The 12547-nt window shown below is 50.2% G+C and overlaps 1 protein-coding gene across 9 annotated transcripts in view; it reads right to left on the reverse strand.

Annotated features, from left to right (window-relative positions):
* The window catches only part of UROC1 (urocanate hydratase 1), a 424295-nt gene that overhangs the window by 167963 nt on the left and 243785 nt on the right, over positions 1–12547 (reverse strand). For all 9 annotated transcript variants that reach the window (XM_085624432.1, XM_085624429.1, XM_085624437.1 and 6 more), the window contains 3 exons: positions 8940–9006; positions 8002–8145; positions 5847–5935 (listed from right to left, as the gene is read on the reverse strand). In XM_085624432.1, coding sequence (XP_085480558.1) covers positions 5847–5935; positions 8002–8145; positions 8940–9006 — 300 coding nt within the window. The remainder of the gene's footprint in view (positions 1–5846; positions 5936–8001; positions 8146–8939; positions 9007–12547) is intronic.

A 12547-nucleotide genomic window follows, 5' to 3' on the forward strand; every position in this document is an offset into this window, starting at 1 on the left:
GTGTTCCACAGGAAGATGTACTCCCAGTCACTCCCCTGAGGGCTCACACACTGCACCCACACACCCATCCATCACGGGAGTCACGAGTGACGTGGCTCCGCCAATAAAAGGGCCCGGGTGCACGTCCTCATGGGCAGTTACGTTACTACAAACCCCTGGTGTCAGTGTCGATCATTTGCATAATGAAGGCCTGAGGCTAGACACCACATTGGCGACGAGGCGGGTAGCCAGCCCCGCGTGCCTGCCGCTCTGCACTTCGTCGTTCCTCATGGGGAGGAAAGGAGCCTGGCAAGCGGCGCCCCAACCAAGTTTTCTACAGTCCCCCGTGCCTTCAGTGTAGCTGGGGCGTGTCACCGACCTCCGTGTCCAAGGAGCGATGACCGGAGACCAGCTGTGCCTCATCCCCGCGGGCGTCTGAGGTGGAGGTGAGGACATACAACCCTGATGAGGGCGAGTGCCCACGATGCCAGCAATGCATCCGCTGCCACGCTCACCGGTGAGTGCCCCGCGATACCAGCACTGAAGCCACTGCCAAGCTCACCGGTACTGCTCCGAAGCCCAGTGACCCAGCCACTGCCAGAGTCCAGGGAGGGCACCCCCCCCCCCCCCCCCCCACTACGAGGCCTGCACTGTGCCCGCCGCGGCGCCCGGGCGACTGCCTCCGCTAGGACCAGGTCCGGTGAACTGCAACGTGCGGCGCGAAGGAGATGTTTAAGATCCCGCCCACTTCCCCTTACCGCGCAGCCGGAGGCATCGTGAATGCCTTAATGACACGTCCCCTGTGGCGGGCGGCGAGCGAGAGGTCCTGCACATGGAGCCTTCAGACCCTCTATGCAGCTGCTCCCGTGCGGTTCAGAAGGGCCAGACAACCCGTGGCATCAGGTACGCTGTGGAGGCCTACGGGACAGTGCCACCTAGCGGTCACCTATAGATACTGCACCCCCATGGTCGCGTCAAGTCAAGCTTGCTCAGCCTGCCTGCCCTGCGCCTCACGGTGCATCAAGAATACGAGACAATGACCTGCCCAACGGCGCCGCACCTGCTGGGTTAGTCGTCTGGTGAAATCCCCAGCCTACAGACACGCAGGAACTGTCCTGCATCCGCACAGGTGGCGCAAAGGAGGTGAAGCGTTGCCAGAGTGCAGCGCCCCTAGTGGCCGTATGCCTGCACTGCCCCGGTGTACAGTGCACCAGCATTAGAGTCCCCCGGAATTGACAGCATCCTTAGCCCACGGAGAGGCCCGCAGCATGCCCTCCGGAGTATCAAAGGCAAACGCCTCAATTGAGAACACTCACCACACCTCAACCCCAGCCCAACATTCAGCTGAACTGGAGCCCCCCAGAGAGGAGAACACGGGGCTGTCGACACAATCCATCAGGGGCCGGAAATCACGAAGCAGAAGTGCCAGCAGTGCCCCTGCTTACCTCTGGGCAGCCTTCTCTCTCTGCGAATGAGAGCCTCCCGGCCAGGATAGCTGTAATCAGCGGGGACTGGTAAAAAGGAACTGTTACAGCACCACCTGGTGGCCTCCCAGAAACGACTCGCTGAGAAACAGACACACTGCCAGGCCTAAGCAAACTGCCAACAGTGCACAGCACCAGTTTACAAGTCAATGGCCACATTTGTAACCGCCTTGTGCAACCCTACCCTGATCAACAAAGAGTACACCAGAGTCCCCCTCTCATTGCAGGCAGGTTCTACCTCAAGCAAGGACACTGAGACACAAGCCCCCACTAGCAAGAGTGGACGACCAGCCAGAACAGCGACGTCTCAAGGGGGCTGTCTCCACCGACAGCACAAGGAAACAACCACCAGAAGGGAGATGGCATCGCTCGCCCCTGCTGGTCAACAAACACAACCGTAAGCTACACGAACATGGAACGCCAGAAGAAAGCATCCAAGAAGAAGACGGAGCACGCAAGGTCAGAGGTGCACAGAAGGCAGCGCCAGTGAACCTGCCAGCACGGGCAGGCGCCCAGGAAACAGACATCTCCACCAAGAAAAGCACATGCCACCTATCCCAGTGGTGAATGGCCACCACCGCAAGAGAGGAGAGAGCGCCCAAGAAGAGCGCAGAGCACACGAGGTGCGCAGACAGACATGCCGGCGACCCCGACAGCCCGGTCAGGCGCCCAAGGGATAGAGACATCCCCACGATGACGAAGAACTGGTATGCTGCTGCTCAACACGGCAAAGAAGCACTGCTGGACACAGTACAGTGAACAACCACGTCTCTGCTGCACCGGGAGTGAAGAGGAGCACATAGCACCAGGTGAGTGCACAGCACCACAAGGACTGCGGCCACCGTTCCAGGAGTGACAGACCAAAGAGAAGGTGCTGCCAGCATGTCCAGTAAGGACAAGCGAAGGGCGCAGTCAGATGCGCGCCAAACAGTGAAGCCAAACTGCCAGAGGGTCGCAGTGAAGAAGCACAGCTAGAAGGAGATCCCCCTACATCTCCACTACACCAGCGAAGCCCTGCAGCGGGCCGAAGACAACACAGTGTCCTCCCTCACACTGCCTCCAGATGGAGTCAGCAGTGACCCACGATAGGCAAGAGAGGAGTTGCACACTCCACGTGGCAGACCGCCACAGCAACATGCGCTCCAGCAACCAGCGACACGCGACCAGACAACACGTCGCTCAGCAAGCAAGGAGCACATCACAAAGTGACCAGTCCGGACAAGCACGCTGGAGCGAAGGAAGAAGCAGGCACCATGACAGCGCCACCTCGAGGTCCAAGCACAATGCCCTCGAAGAAAGAAGAGCGCGACAGCCCTGTCACCCCGAAAATCGGAGGAACACAGGTGGGCTGAATAGACCAACGAAAGGGAGAAGACCAGCAAGCCAAGAGCACACCCTGACACACCAGACAGCCACCAAGGCGGACCGACGTCCCTGGATACAGCTCCACGGGTGAACCGAACATAAGCTGCAGCAAGCGCAAACCGCGTCTCATCCCTACGCTTCCCCAGGCGACCGTCCATCCCCAAGCATCAGCAGTCTAAGTCAAGTGACATCCCTGCTCCTGTCCACAGATGCCACGGGTGAAGGTCAGCACTGAGTGTCCATCCTCACACCGCCTCAAGATGGAGTCGGCAGTGGCCCCAAGCCAGGCAAGAGAGGATCCACACACACTATGTGTCAAGCCGCCACAGACAGTCGACCTCAGCAAGGCGGAGGCACATGGCTGCCAAGTTCCTCCTGACATCCGACTCTCCCAGCAAGTCATCATCACCTGTCATCCCGAGTCACCACATGGCTGGAAACCGCCATCACGCCAGCCGTCAGCACAAGTGTCAAACACCACTACCAGAGTACCGATGGACTGGAGTCCTACACCGTTGCCACATCAGCCAACTAAAGAAATCAGAAGCTACCTGTGAACCTGGCCTACACCGGAACCGTGGCAGCGAGAGCAAGTCTTAGCCAAGACCCACCCACCCGTGAGGGTTGTGCCTGCGACTAAGTAACAGCTCCTCGGCGTTCCTGCAGCTGCCCCCATTCGGCACACAAGCGGCCCCCGCAGCTCTCCTGCAGTCCCGCAGCAACCCCAACAACGGGCCTCCCCAGGCGGGAGTGCGAGAAGAGACATTGCCCCACCCACAAGTTGTCGGTTACAGCCAAGCGGTTCAACAGAAGCAATCGATCAGGCAACACTTCTGTGAACTCTCACCTGGGACTCCATCCATGTCCATGACGCAACCCACTATAAAGAACTGTTAGAACTCACCAAAGACCATCACCAATGTCAGCAAGGTGGGAGCCATGCAAGACCACAAGGCATGTCATTATCAGTGAACGACTGTATTCAGCGGACGTCTCCAAGCCAGCGGTCGTGTCCTGAACCCCTCAGGTTAAATTACGGGTGTCCGTCGAGAGGATCCTGCTGCAAGCAAAGTCACCAGCTCATGTCTGATGTCGTCCTGCCACCTGCCGTAGAAGACCGATGGACCCTGTGGTATTTAGTTAGCCGTTTGTTTTGTCCCCACAGGTTGGACTAACGTTTTGTTTGTTCTTCAATAAAGTTGGGGAGGAATGTAGTGTCCTGCAGGACACGTTCTAGTGTCCCACAGGAAGCTGTACTCCCAGCCACTCCCCTGAGGGCTGGACACACTGCACCCATGCACCCATCCATCACGGGTATCACGAGTGATGTGGTCCTGCCAATAAAAGGGCCCGGGTGCATGTGCTAGTGGCCAGTTACGTTACTACAAACCCCTGGTGTCAGTGTCGATCATTTGCATAATGAGGGCCTTAGGCCCGACACCACAGGTGGTACCAAGGCGGCGAGTAGGCTCACTCATGCTCAAATAATCACCCAATTGTGCGAGATCTAGCCCAATGTGGCAACCGTGGCAGTAAGTGATTGGCAAGATGAAGGCGGGGGAGTTGATTTGAAGTTGATTCGAGCTGGGCGAGAACCTCTGCATAGCAAGAACAAGGCAATGTCCTGAGAGGTGGCCATATTAAAGTCAGGCTGCCTGTGTGAGCACGAAGCTACTAATAACGAGGCAACAAATACAAGCAAGTCAATGGATAGAGGACTACACAGAGCCATGCACTCGGCTAAAAGTAAACGCGCGCTGTGCATGGAAAACCTTTAAAAAATAGTTCAACAGCAGATAGAAACAGTACTTCGCCGACTGGAAACTGATAAGAGAAGCACACGAGGAGCAAGTAAATGCAGGAAAAGTATGCTACAGCCAATCGATATGGAGGAGAATTGAGTGGCAAGCAAAGGAACCAATAAACAGCAAGGACAGCATGGAGGCGGGATTTAAGCCTCTTTTAAGTTTTATATTAAATAAAAAAAGAGTTCACAAACGCACCTCAACCGCAGTGTAGGTGAAACATAAAAATGAAAACTCCGTACAGTGCCAAGGGGTTTTCCAACTTAAACAGATACTTTTTTCATTTCTCCAAGAATGCTTTTCAAAAAGACTTGGATCTTTTGAATTGTATTGTTCCATAAGACGCTACAAGCGTTTTTCTGTGCAAGACTCTTGACAGGGACAATCCTCTTGTACTAAGACTATTGGAAGGTAGTACTGAAAATCTACATGCTGTACCCAAAGCACAGGCTGCAGAAACAACCCGGTGCAGACTGATCGGAGCAGCAGTTTTAATATGTACTGCACAGTTACTCAGTGGTAATTTCATTCCTCTGGACAGAGGTTTCATGTATTAGGCAGCAAAGCAACCATAACTTCCTCCCCCGCCCACCCCACTGCACTGCTCATGACCTCACAACGAGAGAGAAAGGCTGACGAGGTCAGTCTCCACTTCATCGGTATTGCACGGGGAGGCCAGGCCTTGCTCTGAACACCTTTACCCGCAGAAGCGAGTTTTGCAAGATGCTCGGCCATATTCTACGCGCTCTGTCATGGGAGCCCATGAGCAATGCATGGGGCGTGGAGGGGGGAAGGGGGGGGGGGGGGGGGTGGCCGAGGGGGGTCATTTACTTGCTCATCCATAAACAGTGAATTTCAGTGCTTTTCAGATTTATTATTTTTTTGTATACATTTCTATATTCTTTCCTAAAAGGACTTATTTAACTTCCAAGTGCTTAAATAGAACTCTCCCTTTAAGTTTTTTCAGTGATTCGTTTGGCATACATACAAATGTGTACATACATCACCAAGGGGCACTGTTGCATCATTCAAGAGGATGAATTAAAACAGTAGAGTTCACAAAACAAAGCAAGGGAAACAATATAATCAGAAAACCAGTCCTTCAAATGCAGATATCCAGTTTATTTGGGTTTGACAATAAGAAACAGAAAAAAGGTGAACACTACCACAATAACTGTAGTAAGCGATTCAGTAGTCCCTGTGGCATACTTACCTTACTCGGGCCACACACTGATCCAGGCTGTCGGTAACTTCCATGAGCCATCCTTGCGCGTGACGCTTCAATAACGCCGCTTTGTCCACCTAAGAAAGAGCGTCAAGTCACTAGCCCGACCATCACATCAAGCGCCATTCCCAATTTGTGCACCAAATGGGAAACAAAGCCAAGGTTATAAAACCTGCAGAGAGAAAATGATGTCTCCTATGGAATAAAGTCCAGTGACAAAACAATGTGTACCTTCCTGGTCTCATATTACTGTTCATCTGCAAACATTGCCATCAATGTCAAGCTTACTCTTTATTTTAATGTCTGTAGGATTTTAGATAGGATTCCATGCAGGTTCCAACTGCTTGGATGCATCTGAGTGAAGCATTTATGAAACCTGAAAAGCATCTTTTTCTGCTACCAGGTTAAACCCAAGATGCCAGTTACTGACCATCCAGCTGCACACCTCAAGAAACGTCAGTAGCATGCAAACTGAAGGTGTAATTTATATTTTAATTAGATTAGACTGTAGAGCTCCTCGTGATAAGTAAGATATTGACAACCCCTTTGACAAGAAATACCTACATTTCAGGTTCTGAAGAAGATACTGTCCAGTTAACCTTTGAAACTATATATTGGAAAAACTGCTGCTAATCATTCTAATGGATTTAGAAAATTTGCCAAACTAATCCCAATTTGCCTGTTTGGGCAGCACACACTCAAACAATCAGAACACTGTAAACAGTATTTACTTTGACACATCCAACATATGTTTGATATCCACCAAGCAGTATTTTGACAGTTTCTTAAAAGCACTGACCACTCAAAAATATTTTCACACGTCAACCCAAGACATCTCAAAACTGTCATTTTCAGATAGCACACGAAATACAGAACCCTCATTTTAACCCCTTCAGTGCCCCGCCCTTTCCCCCTCCTGTGCCGGGCATTGTATTAGCGGGCGAGGTCCATGACGAGATAGTCTCGTCATGGGCACAGCGCAACCGCGCTCCATGACGAGACTATCTCGTCATGGGCATAGAAGAGGTTAAGGCACACAATGCCAGTGCCACAGAGTTAGCAAAAACACTGCCAAGACAGAAGCACTATCAAGCCCAAAGTAACACACACCACAGAAACACTGACAAATCTGGTTTAAACACATAACCACAGTGCTTAATTTGAGCCAGTGGTTTCCGGTGCTTGGCACGGACACTAAATTGTCAATACTAGCACTTATTACAGGCTGCCACATGGTAGCGTTGTTTGTCTAATTTAAAGAGGAGCACAACAGCAGCTGTTTATTAATTCAATATACTTGAACAATGACTGATCGCTACCACCACAGCCATTCTTATAGCTTTGGAGGCCTTGAATAGTATGAATTGTCACGCTCACTTGTAATTGGCAGTGGAAATGGGTGGTGCATGCTGCAGTGGCCTTCTGGCCAGGGCCTCAGAGCTTGTTTTTACAAATTAAGCACTGCATGACCCCCGTCTTGTGCAAAACACAGCTGCATATCTACTTTTGTGGATTGTGAGGCACTGATCGAGAACACCTCACTCTAGGATAGTTAAGGACAATCGGTCATCCAAAGAAGGAAAACTTAAATAGTTCATTTGCACACCCACCACATATATAAAATACTCCCATGGTTAAAATCAAGTTACTGTCCCAAGGGTTTAGCCAAGACACTTCTAAATTAAACACGCAGCATACTCTTTACTAAACCTATACACTAAAAAAAAAAAAAAAAAAAAAAAAAAAAAAAAAATTATATATATATATATATATATATACATATATACATACACACACACACACACACACACACAGCTGGTTAACAGTCTTCCTAATTCTGCAAAAAAGGGCACAGTTACAGAATGCACAACAATGCCATGGAAATTGTGGCTGGTGCTGTAAAAATGCAAATAACCTATGGAAACCAATGGGTGAGGCTCAGTAAATAAAATCATTGGTCTTCTTGACCCGTAAACCTGTAAATCGGAGTTCTAAAAGTAGTAAACAGCAGCCAACTTGGGAAGAGGAGTTTTACTCTAAAAGAACCACCAACCCTTGAGTCAACGCTTACACATGATCACAACGAGAGCGTCTTCCACCACCAACGGATCAGGATGTGTGTCACCAATGGAGGTGTGCCTACCTCCGCAATGACGCCAACGCATCCAGCAATGACTGCGGCTTTGGCTTGGGCACCGCTCATGCCCCCGAGACCCGATGTGACGAAGACCTTCCCCGCCAGGTCATTAAGGCCCAGGTAGCGGCGTCCTGCATTCAACACGGTGAGCTTTGCAACGAGAAATAAGAGAAGAATGATCAGGATATTAGAAGCTCCAAACCTTATATAGCTTATCAATGACACAAATGGATCACTTTACCAATATAGGTGTCCGCAAAACTATTAGGATAGAGTTAGCTTTTCGTCATTGCACCATCACCTGAAGCAGGAGATGTTCATTTAAGTCAACTAAGATGCACTAAAGAATTATTCTCCCATCCTTCCATGTATGAGCGCAAAAGTGTTACTAAAACAACATTCTGGCACGCGAAACAATACATATGAAATTTGTTATCTTATTTCTTATTTTGTCTTCATTATTTAACAAGGTTGATAACTAACATCACTACTTTTCGAAACGCGCCAAGTGGCCTGAATTGCACTACTGGAATGTGTTCACATTATCCCATTCTTATAGAGGACATTACCTTCTCAAAGGGCTATCCATCACAAGGGATGAAACGCTGTACAAACCAAGCTATACTTGGGTTTTGCCAAAATGGATCCCGTCCCTCAAGAGCACACCCCATAGTCCATCTTAGGAGGTTTCAGGAGCTTGCCCATTGAATGCAGTGCCTTGTCCATCACGCTACACAAATATTTTCAGCAATGTATTGCCTGTGAGGTTAAACAGGACTGGCAGCATATGAATAACCTAGAAAATAACTTCGCAACAACATCACAATATGCACAGAGTGCAGTGCAATGGGTCCTTCAATGCTCAAATGAGCCCTCCACGTGGTATGTCCCATAGCATTATCTACAAGAGGCCTTTGCAGCACACGCTCCAGGTACCCACTTACCACTGTACCGTGGACTATCCCCTGCGGCCCAATGTAACAGTAGCTGCCTGCAGTCATCTGCCCGTACCTGCAAACAACAGACACCAAGATCACGTCAATCATATGGCTGGGAGCTATCCAGATGCACCCTAGAATACTCAACACCAGAAAGGCCAGATCTCAAGGGCAAAGGGGTGAATCGCTCATTAATTCTCAAATTGCCCTACAACAAAAGTGCCACATGACAGTATACAAACTTTTAACCATTGAACTGCTAGGGCGTTTGCACATTTCTTCGCCGGGTCCATTTTATTAAAAGATGGCATTCGGTTATTTAAACACATGTACCTCTTTGGTCCCTACGGCTACACGTACAAACGACCTTTTTATGGCACATTCAGGTCTATGAATGCTGTACACCACACAGTCTCACTGCAGATGTGATGAAAAATTTGGAGAGGCTTTGATTTTTTTCAATAAATTTGCTTAATATCTTGTTGCATTTCTCAAATGGACAAACAAATCCTGAAACACTAACCAGGGAAAAATGGGTGTGGATGGCTGAAGTCTGGCAAATACCAAACATGTGCGAGTTTCCTAGTCAATATAGTTTGCACCATTATTTAAGTAATACCGTTCACCGGTGGTACACTGTTCATTCGAGGACTCAAATTCAGGACTAGAAGTATAAAACAGTTCATTTTCTAATTCTGTGGCACCTTCCCTTAGCCTCACTCGCAGAACAAAGTTAGTCAGTTTTTAGCATTTCTTTTTACCAAAACAACTATCATTTTCTATCGAATCCCTTGTGCGTTGACACATCCCTGCCAAGGCCTGACCCCAACTTTGTTTCTCTGTTTCTGGAGAGTGGAGGTGCCAGAAATGTACGGGCTTTGTAAAGGTTCAGGGTGGATGCAGAGCATTTGAGAAATCTGGAAACACCTAAAAACCTAATGTCAGTTGAGCCTGCCTCATTCAAAAAGGAGCATCACCCATGGGCTGGTGGAAACCTGCCACAACTATATATAACAGCTACACAACGCCAAGTTTCTAATGCTGGGTACCAGGCTGCTCTCACCCCAATTGGCTCAAGGAGAGAACACGATGAACAAGACTCAACCCCCCCTCCCCCCCCTTTCCCCCCTCCCCCTCCCTTCCCCCTCCCCTTCCCCCCCTTCCCCCCCGAATCATAGAACTTTCTTCAGTCTTTCTTACACAATAATAAATCCCTGCCAATTCTGGATTCAAATCGGCGGTCCCCTCGGCCTTCTGAGTGGGGGGGGGGGGGGGGGGGGGGGGGGGGATATCAAATGTATGGATTTTCCATAGGTCTGAGCAGGGGTTCTGGCACTGAAGGAAAAGTTACTTACCTTCGGTAGCGATATATATGTAAGGAACATAGATTAGTTATAGATTCCTTAGCTTAGAATTACCCCCAAGTGTCAGATAGGATTCAGAAAAATTTTCGTCAGCAGTACCCCTGCGCGTCGAATGGTGGTGTCGGTCGGCTCCACGTTAGCCGTTGGCGTTGTGGTCACCGGGATGACATGGTAGCTACTTAGACACTGCCGTTGTGCGCTGTCAGTTCTTTTATACGACATTCCACGTCAGAAGCGCAGAGCCATGCAAGACACTGAGCACTGGGGCAGGAACCTAGGACCCTAAAAAAGGATTCCCTGACCCTAGAAGTCAGTTTGCAGAACGGGGAGGATGGGCGGGGCGGTAAGGAATCTATAACTACTCTATGTCTCTTACAGATATATCATTACTGAAGGTTAGTAGCTTGTTCATCTGAAAGAGGCAATTAGTTATAGATTCCACACCTTACAATAGATACCCCAGCAATACCAACCCCGGAGGTGGGTCTGCGAACCAAGTTCACACCAGAAAGTCCTGGAGAACAGAACGGCCAAAGAAGCCATCTCTCTGGACTAGGCTGTCCAGGCAGTAGTGTTTTGTGAATGTGTGCAGAGTTGCCCACGTAGCTGCTTGACAGGTGTCATTGAGGGGGACTCCCCGTCCCAAAGCAGTGGTCGCTGCCGTCGCCCTGGTGGAATGGGAGCACAGTCCCACTGGAAGCTCCTTCTTTGCCAATGAAAAACAAGCTTTAATGCACGAAATAACCCACCTAGAGATGTGTCGTTTGTGCACGGCCTGACCTTTTTTGGCACCCACGTAGCCAACAAAGAGCTAGTCATCCACCCGGAATGGTTTGGTGCTGTCCAAATAAAATAAAAGCGCATGTTTTGGACCCAGAAGGTGAAGCCTCTCTTCCTCCTTAGAAGGATGCGGAAATAATTGTGTGTAAAGTGATGGTTTGACCAATGTGGAAAGAAGTAACCACCTTTGGTAGAAAATGCCTGGTTCAGAAGACAACCTAGTCCGGATGAACAGCCAGAAAAGGAGGTTTGGAAGAAAGGGCTTGCAGCTCACTCACCCTGTGAGCAGAGGTGATGGCAACCAGAAAAGCAGTCTTTAGAGTTAGAAGTCTGAGAGGACAGTTATGAAGCGGCTCAAAGGGAGCGCACATAAGGTAGGTAAGAACCAAGGTCAAGTCCCACTGGGGCATTACGAATGGAACAGGAGGAAAAAGAGGAGTAATGCCCTTAAGAAAGCAATTAACAAGGGACTTGAAAAGAGAAGACTGATCAGGAAGCCTAAGAAAGGCTGAAATGGCTGAGAGATAGCCCTTAAGAGTGCCCAGAGCAGAGCCCTGCTGGGCCACAGAAAGGAGGAACAAGAGAACCTCAGAAAGAGGGGCAGAAAGGGGATCCACAGACTTTGCTGCACACCATGCCACAAATTTGTTCCATCTGCAGGCGTATACTGTCTTAGTGAAGGGACGCCGGGCTGCAAAGATAACATCACAGACTACGGGAGGAAGGTCAAAGGCTGTCAACTGCCGCCGCTAAATCTCAAGGCAAGGAGGTGGAGGCTGGACAGGTTCGGGTGGAGGACCGTCCCCTGCTGCTGCCACAGAAGATCCTCCCAAAGAGGCAGTCTGATCGGAGGATCGATGGCCATGTGTAACAGCTCGGCATACCAGAATCTTCATGCCCAATCCCGAGCCACAAGAATGACGTTCCTGAGTTCCAAGATAGGATGCAGGCCTTTGTCCTTCTTGGGCACCAGAAAGTAATGGGAATAGCAACCTCGACCTACTTCTGGGGCAGGAACTCACTCGATGGCTCCCTTGGCCAAGAGTGCCGAAACTTCCTGTTGGAGAAGGGCCAGATGATCCTCTGACATGTGATGGTGCTGAGGTGGCATGGATGGAGGGGTAGTTTCAAAGGGGAGGGAGTAGCCCCTTCGGACTCTCTGCAAAACCCATCGGTCTGACATGATGGTGCACCAGTGGGGGAGGTGATGGCAAATCCTGCCGCCCACTGGCGATTGGTGGCCCTGAAAGGTCAGACTAGGAGGGTTTGGAGGCTGCTGCAGAGGGGGCTCTGGTGGACTGGCCTGCTCGCTGGCCCCCAGACTCACGGCAGTGGTGCCCACGTCCCTGGCTGTGCAGGGGCTGAACAGCTTGCACCGGCCTGTCGCTCGCGGTAGAACGTGACGGGGCACCCCTTCCGTAGCCTCGAAAGGGGCAAAAAGCAGGCTGCACAGGGAGGGTGGTGAAGAGA

This window comes from Triturus cristatus, chromosome 9, assembly GCF_964204655.1.
Source record: "Triturus cristatus chromosome 9, aTriCri1.1, whole genome shotgun sequence".
In the NCBI taxonomy this organism is placed as follows: Eukaryota; Metazoa; Chordata; class Amphibia; order Caudata; family Salamandridae; genus Triturus; species Triturus cristatus.